This window comes from Triticum urartu, chromosome 4 (genome assembly GCF_003073215.2).
Source record: "Triticum urartu cultivar G1812 chromosome 4, Tu2.1, whole genome shotgun sequence".
Lineage (NCBI taxonomy): Eukaryota > Viridiplantae > Streptophyta > Magnoliopsida > Poales > Poaceae > Triticum > Triticum urartu.
This window is the reverse complement of record NC_053025.1, coordinates 33,817,769-33,831,215: the sequence shown is the minus strand read 5'-3', so window position 1 is coordinate 33,831,215 and position 13,447 is coordinate 33,817,769. Positions and strand designations below refer to the sequence as shown.

At 44.0% G+C, this 13,447-nt stretch overlaps 1 protein-coding gene across 1 annotated transcript; it reads right to left on the bottom strand.

Annotated features, from left to right (window-relative positions):
* Positions 1 to 625: 625 nt before the first annotated feature.
* LOC125553477 (putative E3 ubiquitin-protein ligase SINA-like 6) lies at positions 626 to 1,538 on the bottom strand. Its single transcript, XM_048717254.1, has 2 exons — positions 1,473 to 1,538; positions 626 to 1,321 (listed from the first exon to the last, which is right to left on the bottom strand). The coding sequence occupies exons 1-2, from the start codon at positions 1,536 to 1,538 to the stop codon at positions 626 to 628; spliced, it is 762 nt and encodes a 253-aa protein (XP_048573211.1).
* Between the last annotated feature and the right edge of the window lie 11,909 nt (positions 1,539 to 13,447).

The window sequence follows — 13,447 nt, the reverse complement described above, 5'->3', positions numbered from 1 at the left end:
GTCTTTTTTCAGACGCATTAAACCTATCTCTCGGGACTTCTCGCACGCACCATCGTACCACCCACAAAAACTTGTACTCTGAGTTTAGTAGTACGTTATACAGGAAGAGAAGAGGTGCACGCACGCACTCGTCCTCTCACACACGCGTCTGTTTTTTTCTCGAAAAGGAGGATGATGACCCCCGGCCTCTGCATCTGGGAGTCACACACGCATCTGTAGCTACGAATTGTAGTGTTCTCAACCATCCGATTGGCTCTATCATGGATGTACCTATATACTAAAACATGTCTAGATACATCTATATTTTGACAAATGGAAGGCATGTATTGTGGAACGGAGGGAGTGCTTGTCATCAAAATGGATAAAAAGGGACGTATGTAGAACTAAAATATGTCTACATACATCTCCTTTTATCCATTTTGATGACAAGTTGTACTTCTTACCCAAAGGAACTTTATATCCAACAGACACAAAAATATCCGTTCGATTGTTGGAAATTACTGATCTGATGTCGAAGTAATTGCTGCATCGCCACCAAAACCCAGCATTTCTTAAGCTAAAGTAGACCAAGGTAATCCCTATATTAGCATATTACTAAGATAAACAGAAGGCACTGTAGAAACATTTAGGACGTGAGCTTGTCAATCTGAATGTGGAGGGACACAAGCTTAGCCCCGGCCAGCAGCTTGGGCGGAACTGTCAAGAAGGTCAGCTCCTGCACGTCGACGTCGCCGGGATCCTTGCTGCTTGTCACCTCCATTTCCACCTTGACAGCGTCGGTCGTGCCTTTGGGTTCCCTCGGCGGGCCGTTCACCCACAGCTTGGCCACATAGTGGGGCAGTGGGGACGCCCCCGCTCTGATGCAGACGACCGACACGGCGATAGGCGCGCCGATGTTGAGCACGCCACCGACCAAGAAAAACGTGCGGCGGTCCTCCTCGGTGAACAGCAAGAGCCGTGGCTCCGACAGTGGCACTTGCAGCTGGAGCACCTTGCCGTACTGGATCCTGTGCACGGGCATGGGATGCGCGGTGCTGATGTGGTGGTAGAGCACCGGCGGCGGACCTTCATAGCCGCAGACGGGCACGGGGCATTTGCAGGGCGCGAGCGGACACACGCTCTGGTGATCGGCGAGCTTGTGGTAAGTGACATAGAGCCCACAACCTTCGTGCGGGCACTCCACCCTCACCGACGAAAGGACGGAGTCCACCGCCGTGTTCCGCACGTCGAAGCCACCGCCGCGCTCGCACTTCTGGCACAACCGCTGGTTCCTAGGGCGCTCGACGCGGCAGTCTGCGAAGGCCAGGTGCCCTCCCTTGCACTACAAAAATCAATCGAACATCACATCAATCAAGAAACCTGCACCTTGCTCAATCAGCCGAATGGACGAGGTGTATTCGAACCTCATACACTGGAGGCGTCAAGGGGCGGAGGCACAAGGGGCAGTGGAGCACGGTGAGGTCCATCGAGACCTTAGAGAGCTCCATCGTCGGGTCCTGTTCGGTCTGCATGATCTCGCCCTCCTCGTGCACAACCATCTCTCGACTTGGGCCGGGGTATTACAAAGCTTTACCGTCACATATTTTATACTACTTCAAGGTGCATTAAATCAACACATGCAAGTACTCCCTCCGGTCCTTTTTACTCCGCACATTAGCTTTGTCTGAAATCAAAGTTGCTAAGTTTGACCAAATTTATATTAAAAAATATTAACATCTATAACATCTAATAAATATAATATGAAAATATATTTCGAGATGGATCTAATAATAAATATGTTGTTATGTGAATGTTAATAATTTTTTGTATAAATTTGGTCAAAGTTGGATGAGATTGACTTTAGACAAACCTAATATGCAGAGTAAAAAGGACCGGAGGGAGTATCAAAAGGAGAGTCACGGCATGCATGCATGCGTTGTAATTAATGCATCGGTAAACACAAATTATTGAAATATATCGAGTGCAGTGCTTTGATGTGTCGCGTCAACTCGTACATCAACGAGAAGTTTGATTATCCTCTCCCTCGCGGACTTAACTGCACCTGCCTTTGGCTGTATGACAGGTTGGCCACACACCTGTCGGGCCCACCTGTCATACACGCAAAGGCAGGAGCGTCCCTCCCTCGCCCATGAGCGTGGTGGCTGGCAAGACTAGGAGAAGCTTTCGCTACACGCTCTCCCTCCCGCACGCGGTGGACATGCAGCAGTTCAATCGGTGTCAGATGGCCAGAAGCGTACTGTAGTACTCCTCCAGTGCAGTAGTACTCCATCATTGTTCGACTTCCCGAAGAGGCGAAGAGCCAAGCGCAGCCCGGACGCTCGTGTGGCAGTTTCATGTGTAGAGTAGTCTAGGATAGCGTGTACCGTGCCTGTAAGCTTAAAATCGTTGGGGTCGGCTCCATGCTATGTGGCCGTCTCGAAGTTTTTAAAAAAATAATTAAAATAGTCTTCTGGCCCTACCTGACACCCTGGTGATTGTAGTTTGCACGCTCATCTGGTCAAGACAGGAATATATATTTTAATTTGTTTTTTTCGAAAAGGGGGGACTCCCCGGCCTCTGCATCAGAACGATGCATACGGCCACATATATTTTAATTTGTGGTGGGTAAATGTTAGAGGTTGCAGCAAATATATTGTACACTGCGGGTCTTTCAGCCAAGTTTAGAGGCAAGCATGTGGGGCCAGTGCTATGGATGTGTCGCGTCAACTCGTACAATGAGGAGAAGCTTGATTTTACTACATGCCTTCTCCCTCACCCATGCGCGCGGTTGCTCGCAAACGAGGATAGGCTTTTGCTTAGTAGTACTTCTACAACAAGCTATCCGTCCCTCGCGGTGGACGGACATGCAGCAGTGGATTCGACACTGTAGAAGCAGTAGTAGTAACATCATTGTTCGTCTTCTCGAAGAGGCGAAGAGCCAAGCGCAAACCGAACGTTGCAGTTGCGAACATTGGAGCACGCATATAGCCAGGCTCTTGCATGAGACAAAATTGCTATGTGAGCCCACTATTGTACTAGTACGTACAACTACTTGCTAGTATAGCCCCACCACTCCAATCCATCTACTCCCAAGTCTCTGCGCAACACTGCTCACTCCAATCCAAGACCAAGTGACCAGAAGCCACAAGCACCTATGGAGGCGATGGACGCGAGCGGCAAACGGCTGTGCCAAATCATCCAAGGCGCCGGCCTGTGGCCCCGCACCGCGCAGCGTTTCCAGACGGTGCTGGCGACCGCAGGCATCGCTCACGCGGTCATCGCCGCCGAGGGAGGAAACCCACAGCTGCCGGAGGGGCCTGATCCTCTGCCCGTGCCATTCTCTCCGACACAGCGCCGGCTCGGGAGGTCCTCCGACCCTTCTTCCTCCCTGCCGTATTGTCCGTAGATCCGACCTGCCGCCGCCGACATCCCGGCGACCCTCAGTATAAGTTCTTCGAAAGTGTCCTTGCTCTACTGCCCCAGCTCCCCACGTGTCTGCATGTGCATCTTTTTCTACTCCCATCAGCTCTTCCAAAGCCACCTAAATTTTTAGTATTATTAGAGGTAAAGCTACTTCATGCATTCGAATCTAGGGCTTTGTTCAAACAACGAAGAAAGGGGGGAAAGTTGTAGCATGAATCTAGGACTTGATTCAAAGAGGAAATAATATGGTGAAAGTAGTAGAGACCGGATACCCAACCGGTCTCTTGGTTGAAAAGGGAAATAATGGGAAAACCCAGTACAAACTGGATAAGGAACAGATCTATTATTGGTTGAAAAAAGGATAGAAAGTGGCGGCTGGTGGACAAGTCAACAGAGTATGTCCAGGATTAGATTTGCTGCCTCACATAGTAAAAGGTCTCTAGGATTAGATTTGCTGCCCTCACATAGTAAAAGGTCTCTAGGATTAGATTTGCTGCCCTCACATAGTAAAAGGTCTCAGGATTAGATTTGCTGCCCTCACATTAGTAAAAGGTCTCCAGGATTAGATTTGCCTGCCCTCACATAGTAAAAGGTCTCAGGATTAGATTTGCTGCCCTCACATAGTAAAAGGTCTCCAGGATTAGATTTGCTGCTCTCACATAGTACAAGGTCTCCGGGATTAGGTTTGCTGCCCTCACATAGCATGAACAAACTTGGCATCACCACTTTATGCCTCCTTGTAGGTACATTGTGCTGATGCGTCCACTGCGCATGTCCTTATACCAACCTTTTGCTTGTTGTTAATGTAAGGGCGCATGTAAAATGAAGCGATCACACTATTACCTTAGGGACATGTCTAACCAGTGTTATTGTTAATCTAATGCCTCCGGTGATAAGATGCAATTAAACTGTGTTACAAATGGCACTCCTCTATTTTCCCCAGTATGATAAGTAAGTTGCTCCTTTACGCTGCTGAGTGTCCTGGTGTCCCCACGGTCCCATGCCCTTAAACCAACTCTTTAGCTGCTGTTGATTTACTGTGTCTGGTAAACAAGCAATGCCACCATTAAAGTAATCCCATATTTGAGGAATCTCATTGTTGATCGTAATGCTTCTGGTAACATGAAGCATTGCTGACGTTTTAAAATTTCTACTGTCCTTGCGTGATTGCCATGAACATAATTAAGATGCTTCTTTTCATTTTGTATATGTTTCGTATATTCTTATTGACCAGCAACTGTTTACTTTCTATCTTTTTGTGCAGATAGGGATATCCATTTCACCTTGTTGCTATTGTGACCTTTTGGTGAACTGCACAAAACACTTTTTTGGAATGAGTGTCTTGTGCAGTTCAACTAAAATGTCACGTGGGCAACATCTCTCAATTTTGGTGGAACTGCACAAAATGGTGATTGGAGTTTCCAAAATCTCCGTCAAGTTCTGCTGGTAATCTCGTGCAACATTTTATTAGCCTTTGCAAGATGGAGCCGTCACTGTCACCACAATGGCACTTTATTTTAGTGGAACTGCACAAAAGGATAAGAAAATTATAGTTGCACCTTACATGAGCCGGACAGCCAACCTTAATGTTCCTCAATTTTAGTGCAACTACTAAAGAAGAACCTGCCAGCTCACAAGAGCAAGTACTTCTTGCTAGCTGAATGATGCAATCTTTGCTTCATTTCAGGTGAACTGCAGAAAAAGGCGCATGAATTGAATCATGGAACTCCAGGCAGACCTCATCCAAGTAGAGCTGGAGGTTGAGTTCAAGGAGGCCGCTATTAAAGCGAAATCATGCTCTCCTGTCTCCTTGTTTGTGCTGTGCAAACATGTTGTGCAAACAGGAATACTCAACTACAGATGTTGTGACGGTCAAGAGCATTCGCCAAGTTCTTCGATTGTATGACATGGCTAGCCAAGATGGATTTAATCCCGATATTCACTTTATCAAAAGGCTCTAATGGGTTGGTTCTGAATCTTGCAAGCTGGGAATCAGTGAGATGTGTAGGCATCTTTGTTGTACTTATTATTTGGATCTTATTTGTTGGTTCTGAATCTTGCAAGCTGGGAATCAATGAGATGTGTAGGCATCTTTGTTGTACTTATTATTTGGATCTTATTTGTTGGTTCTGAATCTTGCAAGTGGGAAACATGGCATGATGCAGAGGACAACAACCATAACAAACAGTTCAAACTTGGTAGTATTATCTTTGTGAAAGTGCAACAAATGTGTTGATCGTATGCGTCCTGAGAATAATAATTTTAATTGTTGTGCATGTTGATCCTGTGGCACTGATAGAACGATCGAATGCATTGCTTGTTTTATATAAATTTCTATTAAAGCTAATTAAATTTAAGTAAAGTGACCACTAACTCCTGTTATTACAGTACCAATACAGACCCGCTCGTGAACCGACGTGTGGCCGAGGGTGCATCTTCTGTCGGGCATGCAGCGGACAAGGGAGGGGTAGTAACTATTGTCACCTGTACACACTCAGCTTACTGTGTAATCCAGTTCCCCAAGAGCTTAAAAACGAACTGCTGCCGCCGCCTACACACTCATTCACTTGAAGAGACTCTGATGGCGATCCGAGGGGTGAGCCTGCTGGATATGGACTTCAGCAAGGAGTTCCCCTTTGAGTTCGCCATTCAGTCCTATGGCTGCACCAAGTTGAATGTGATGTACACCAACGATACGGACTCGGTGAAGCTCTGCCTCGCCTCAATCCTATGGCTACACCAAGTTCTGGAGCATTCGCCTGTTTCATCGGCAGCGCCGACTGCACCTTCGCTACGGTGGAGAGAAGGAAGAACGCGACGATTTGGCCATCTGGTGCAACAAGCTTGTCAACATCCAGAAGCAATACAAGATCATCAGCAACGGGCAGGAGAAGGACTCCGTGGTTGACCTCGCTGAGACCATCATCGACCCTGATACGCCAACATTAAAGAAGATGACCTGAACACGTGGGAGGTACCTCTGAATCTAGCCTACATAACCTATGCGGCCAAGGACGCATACGCATGCTACGACATGTACAGGCAGATCTTGGACATGAGGGCGTGTCTGCTTCCCGTAACCGACGAGTACACGGACAGCCGCAGCGTCATGATCAAGCGTGCCAGGAAGGTCTAGATGTTGTACTTTATCTATTTATAAGCACCTTTATCATCTGAGTGTTTCATGCATTAGCCTATGTGTCGTAATTATCTGTTTTGTCCAAAATATTTCTTTTAAGAACCCATTAACCCGATTGCTTTTTTTAGTGGCTATTTTCTTATGTATGTAAACTAGTTCACTTGTCCGTAAAAAAAACTAGTTCACTCGGCTGCCGTGCTTTGAATCTCCTTCCTCCCAACATATTCCCCTCCTCAGGTGGACCCAGCAGGTCTCTGAATTTTCTCCCACTTTCTTTTTCGATGTAAACTGAGTTTTCTCCCAGTACTTTCCCCTAGAACCAACTCAACTGTCCCACATCTAGCCTAAAAAATAATAATACCCCATGTACTATTAACTCATCAAATTGAAATGATATTTTATTTCGTAAGTTGAAAGTTCTTACAAAATAATAATAATAATTGTTTATATATAACTTGGCAAGTTAACTCCTAGTGATTGTGTACATAAGCTTGCAAAGATTTTACTGACGTGCAATCATGTGTTTATGTTTTTATAACATTTCTCGGTCTAGCCCAACATGATATTTTCACCCAGCCCAGCAAGTTCGTGAATTTCGAGAAAAATGCAAATGGGATTTAAACGGGCTGCATAGATGCTACATCATTGTTTCACCCAGCCCACCAAATGGACTAAAAGACAAATGGACTAGCTGACATGTGGGCCAGTAGGTCGTAGCCTAAGAAGGCGTTGGATTTACATCCAATGGCCGGCATTCTTCTTCAATCTCTCGTTTTCTTGCTCCAGCCGCCCAAAGCAGCGCTGGTCGTGTCGCGTGCTCCTGCCTCTCATGGCCGGCTGTGATGCCGTGGAGGCCTCACCGCCCCCTACTACTCCCACCGCTGGCCCAGGGTATCCCTCTACTCACCCACATCCCCTGTTATTCTGTGGCGACGGCAGCCTCATGCCGCAGTCGAACCAGTGAACCCTCGTACTCCTCTCCGTGTGGGCATCCACTGCCGCGTCTTCCCCGGCTCCGCGTCGTCCCCTTCCTAGGTCTCGTCGTCGTCCACCGCCTAGGTGCTCTCGGCACGGCGTGGTCAATGTGGTCAACGACCAACTTCCTTCGGAAAGGCTGACAGCTGGGTCCACGACCACAGCCTAGTTTTTTGTGATTTGCCAAGTAAGTCGCTTTGTCAGGCCTGTTGGGCTGCAAATCTTTCAAGACGAGGAGGGCTTCATTCGGTTGGCCGAGAAAATGGCCTATCAGTAATGAGAAATGGGATGTACATTTTTAAAACACATCAAATTGGAAATTAGTTTCAAATATCTTTTTTTCATTTCGAGATTTTAAATTACATTAATTTTTATGCGTGGAGAATTTGTTGGATTTTATATTGATATACATTGATACGTCCATTTTGCATCATGCTTTTATATCAATATTTATTGGATTATGGGCTGTTATTTGACATTATGTCACAATACTTATGGCTATTCTCTCTTATTTTACAAGGTTTACATAAGGAGGGCGAATGCCGGAAGCTGGAATTCTGGGCTGGAAAAGGAGCAAATATTAGAGACCTATTCTGCACAACTCCAAAAGTCCTGAAACTACACGAATACCTTATAATAAATAATGAAAAATCCTCGCCAAAGACGAAGACTAGGGGGCCCACACCCTTTCCACGAGGGTGGGGGCGTGCCCCCCTACCTCGTGGGCCCCCTGGTAGCTCTCCGATGACCATCTTCTCCTATATGAAGTCTTTTCGTCGAGAAAAAAAATAAGAAGCAACCTTTCGGGATGAAACTCCGCTGCCACGAGGTGGAACCTTGGCGGATCCAATCTAGAGCTCCGGCAGAGCTGTTCTGCCGGGGAAACTTCCCTCCTGGAGGGGGAAATCATCGCCATTGTCATCACCAACGCTCCTCTCATTGGGAGAGGGCAATCTGCATCAACATCTTCATCAGCACCATCTCATCTCAAAACCCTAGTTCATCTCTTGTATCCAATTCTTGTCTCCAAGTCCAGGATTGGTGCTAGTAGGTTGCTAGTAGTGTTAATTACTCCTTGTAGTTGATGCTAGTTGGTTTAATTGGTGGAAGATCATATGTTCAGATCCTTTATGCATATTATTACCCCTCTGATTATGAACATGAATATGCTTTGTGAGTAGTTACGTTTGTTCCTGAGGACAAGGGAGAATTCTTGCTATTAGTAGTCATGTGAATTTGGTATTCGTTCGATATTTTGATGAGATGTATGTTGTCTAGCCTCTGGTGGTGTTATGTGAACGTCGACTACATAACACTTCACCATTATTTGGGCCTAAGGAAGGCATTGGGAAGTAATAAGTAGATGATGGGTTGCTAGAGTGACAGAAGCTTAAACCCTAGTTTATGCGTTGCTTCGTAAGGGGCTGATTTGGATCCATATGTTTCATGCTATGGTTAGGTTTACCTTAATACTTTTGTTGTAGTTACGGATGCTTGCAAGAGGTTAATCATAAGTGGGATGCTTGTTCAATTAAGAACAGCACAAGCACTGGCTGCTACATCTTGAGCTTGCGTTGGTTTCCCGAAGAGGAAGGGATGATGCAGCAAAGTAGCGTAAGTATTTCCCCTCAGTTTTTGAGAACCAAGGTATCAATCCAGTAGGAGGCCACGCTCAAGTCCCTCGTACCTGCACAAAACGATAGCTACTTGCAACCAACGCGATTAGGGGTTGTCAATCCCTTCACGGTCATTTACGAGAGTAAGATCTGATAGATATAATATTTTTGGTATTTTTTGTATAAATATGCAAAGTGAAAAGTAAAGGCAAAGTAAAAAAGCAAAGTAAGTTTAAAGTGATGGAGATTGATATGATGAGAATAGACCCAGGGGGCCATAGGTTTCACTACTGGCTTCTCTCAAGAGCATAAGTATTCTACGGTGGGTGAACAAATTACTGTTGAGCAATTGGCAGAATTGAGCATAGTTATGAGGATATCTAGGCATGATCATGTATGTAGGCATGACGTCCGTGACAAGTAGACCGAAACGATTCTGCATCTACTACTATTACTCCACTCATTGACCGCTATCCAGCATGCATCTAGAGTATTAAGTTAAAAACAGAGTAACGCTTTAAGCAAGATGACATGATGTAGAGAGATAAATTCATGCAATATGAAATAAACCCCATCTTGTTATCCTCGATGGCAACGATGCAATACGTGCCTTGCTGCCCCTTCTGTCACTGGGAAAGGACACCGCAAGATCGAACCCAAAGCTAAGCACTTCTCCCATGGCAAGAACTACCAATCTAGTTGGCCAAACCAAACGGATAATTCGAAGAGACTTGCAAAGATAACCAATCATACATAAAAGAATTCAGAGAAGATTCAAATATTATTCATAGATAGACTTGATCATAAACCCACAATTCATCGATCTCAACAAACACACCGCAAAAAGAAGATTACATCGAATAGATCTCCACAAGAGAGGGGGAGAACTTTGTATTGAGATTCAAAGAGAGAGAATAAGCCATCTAGCTACTAACTATGGACCCGAAGGTCTGAGGTAACCTACTCACACTTCATCGGAGGGGCTAGGATGATGTAGAAGCCCTCCGTGATGACGGCCCTCTCCGACGGAGCTCCGGAACAGGCCCCCCCAAGATGGGATCTCGTGGATACAGAAAGTTGTGGCGGTGGAATTAGGTTTTTTGGCTCTGTCCCTATTCGTTTGGGGGTACGTAGGTATATATAGGAGGAAGAAGTACGTCGGTAGAGCTCCGAGAGGCCCACGAGGCAGGGGCGCGCCCTAGGGGGGGCGCCCTACCCTCATGACCGCCTCTCTGATGCCTTGGCGTAGGGTCCAAGTCTCCTGGATCACATTCGGTGAGAAAATCACATTCCCGATGGTTTCATTCCGTTTGGACTCCGTTTGATATTCTGTTTCTTCAAAACACTGAAATAGGCAAAAACAACAATTCTGGGCTGGGCCTCCGGTTAATAGGTTAGTCCCAAAAATAATATAAAAGTGGAAAATAAAGCCCAATATAGTCCAAAACAGTAGATAATATAGCATGGAGCAATCAAAAATTATAGATACGTTGGAGACGTATCAGGCATCCCCAAGCTTAATTCCTGCTCGTCCTCGAGTAGGTAAATGATAAAAGAGAATTTTTGATGCGGAGTGCTACTTGGCATAATTTCAATGCAAATCTTCTTAATTGTGATATGAATATTCAGATCTCGAAAGATTCAAGACAAAAGTTCATATTGACATAAAAATGATAATACTTCAAGCATACTAACAAAGCAATCATGTCTTCTCAAAATAACATGGCCAAAGAAAGCTATCCCTACAAAATCATATAGTCTGGCTATGCTCCATCTTCACCACACAAAATATTTAAATCATGCACAACCCCGATGACAAGCCAAGCAATTGTTTCATACTTTTGATGTTCTCAAACTTTTTCAATCTTCACGCAATACATGAGCGTGAGCCATGGACATAGCACTATAAGTGGAATAGAATGGTGGTTGTGGAGAAGACAAAAAGGAGGGAAGATAGTCTCACATCAACTAGGCGTATCAACGGGCTATGGAGATGCCCATCAATAGATATCAATGTGAGTGAGTAGGGATTGCCATGCAACGGATGCACTAGAGCTATAAGTATATGAAAGCTCAAAAAGAAACTAAGTGGGTGTGCATCCAACTTGCTTGCTCATGAAGACCTAGGGCAATTTGAGGAAGCCCATCATTGGAATATACAAGCCAAGTTCTATAATGAAAGATTCCCACTAGTATATGAAAGTGATAACATGAGAGACTCTCTACTATGAAGATCATGGTGCTACTTTGAAGCACAAGTGTGGTAAAAGGATAGTAACATGTCCCGTCTCTCTTTTTCTCTCATTCATTTTTTTATTATTTTTTTTATTTGGGCCTTCTCTTTCTCTTTTTTATGGCTCTTTTTTTGGGCTTCTTTGGCCTCTATTTTTATTTTTTATTTTTCGTCCAGAGTCTCTTCCCGCTTGTGGGGGAATCATAGTCTCCATCAATTCTTTCCTCACTGGGACAATGCTCTAATAATGATGATTATCACACTTTTATTTTTCTTACAACTCAGCAATTACAACTCGATACTTAGAACAAAATATGACTCTATGTGAATGCCTCCGGCGGTGTACTGGGATATGCAATATGACAACGATGAATGTGCCATGATAAACGGAACGGTGGAAGTTGCATGGCAATATATCTCGGAATGGCTATGAAATGCCATAATAGTAGGTATGGTGGCTGTTTTGAGGAAGTATATGGTGGGTGTATGATTACCGGCGAAAGGTGCGTATTAGAGAAGATAGCAAAAGGTTGGAAGGTGAGAAGTGCGTATAATCCATGACTCAACATACTCATAAACTCATATACTTATTGCAAAAAATCTAGAAGTTATCAAAGCAAAGTATTAACGCGCATGCTCCTAGGGGGATAGGATTGGTAGGAAAAGACCATCGCTCGTCCCCGACCGCCACTCATAAGGAAGACAATCAATAAATAAATCATGCTCCGACTTCATCACAACGGTTCACCATACGTGCATGCTACGGAATCACAAAACTTTAACAACAAGTATTCTTTAAATTCACAACTACTCAACTAGCATGACTTTTATATACTACCTCCATATCTCAAAACAATTATGCATCAAATTTTCTTAGTAATTCAACACACTCAAAAAAGTTTCACAAATCTTTGAATACCAAAGCATATTATTATTAAAGCAAATTACCATGCTATTAAGAGACTCTCAAAATAATTTAAGAAGCATGAGAGATCAATAGTTTCTTCTAAAAACAAAATCCACCACCTTTGCCTCTAAAAGATCTAAGTGAAGCACATAGAGCAAAATTATAACGCTCAAAATATATAAGTGAAGCACATAGAGCAAAACTACATAGCTCAAAAGATATAAGTGAAGCACATAGAGTATTCTATCAAATTTTAATTCATGCATGGCTCTCTAAAAAGGTGTGTACAGCAAGGATGATTGTGGTAGCTAAAAGCAAAGACACAAATAATACAAGACGCTCCAAGCAAAACACATATCATGTGGTGAATAAAAATATAGCTCCAAGTAAATTACCGATGGAAGTGGACAAAAGAGGGGATGCCTTCCGGGGCATCCCCAAGCTTTGACTTTTTGGTGTCCTTGGATTATCTTGGGGGTGCCATGGGCATCCCCAAGCTTAGGCTCTTGCCACTCCTTGTTCCATAATCCATCAAAAGAATTCACCCAAAACTTGAAAACTTCACAACACAAAACTCTAATAGAAAAACTCGTGAGCTCCGTTAAGCGAAAGAAAACAAAAGACCACTTCAAGGTACTGTAATGAACTCATTATTATTTATATTGGTGTTAAACCTACTGTATTCCAACTTCTCTATGGATTATAAACTATTTTACTAACCATAGATTCATCAAAATAAGCAAACAACACACGAAAAACAGAATCTGTCAAAAACAGAACAGTCTGTAGTAATCTGTAACTAACGCAAATTCTGGAACCCCAAAAATTCTAAAATAAATTGCTGGACGTGAGGAATTTATCTATTAATCATCTTCAAAAATAATTAACTAAATAGCACTTTCCAAATAAAAATGGCAGCAGTTCTCGTGAGCGCTAAAGTTTCTGTTTTTTACAGCAAGATAACAAGACTTTCCCCAAGTCTTCCCAACGGTTCTACTTGGCACAAACACTAATTAAACACACAAAAAACACAACCAAAACATAGGCTAGATAATTTATTTATTACTAAACAGGAATAAAAGCAAGGAATAAAAATAAAATTGGGTTGCCTCCCAACAAGCGCTATCGTTTAACGCCCCTAGCTAGGCATAAGGATATGATCTAGGTTGCCATCT

Excerpts from the sequence above, each read along its gene's own strand:
- LOC125553477 (XM_048717254.1), bottom strand. The coding sequence starts at position 1,538 with ATGGTTGTGCACGAGGAGGGCGAGATCATGCAGACCGAACAGGACCCG. Across the intron at positions 1,322-1,472 it reads CGACGATGGAGCTCTCTAAG|TGCAAGGGAGGGCACCTGGC; the intron begins GTCTCGATGGAC and ends TGATTTTTGTAG.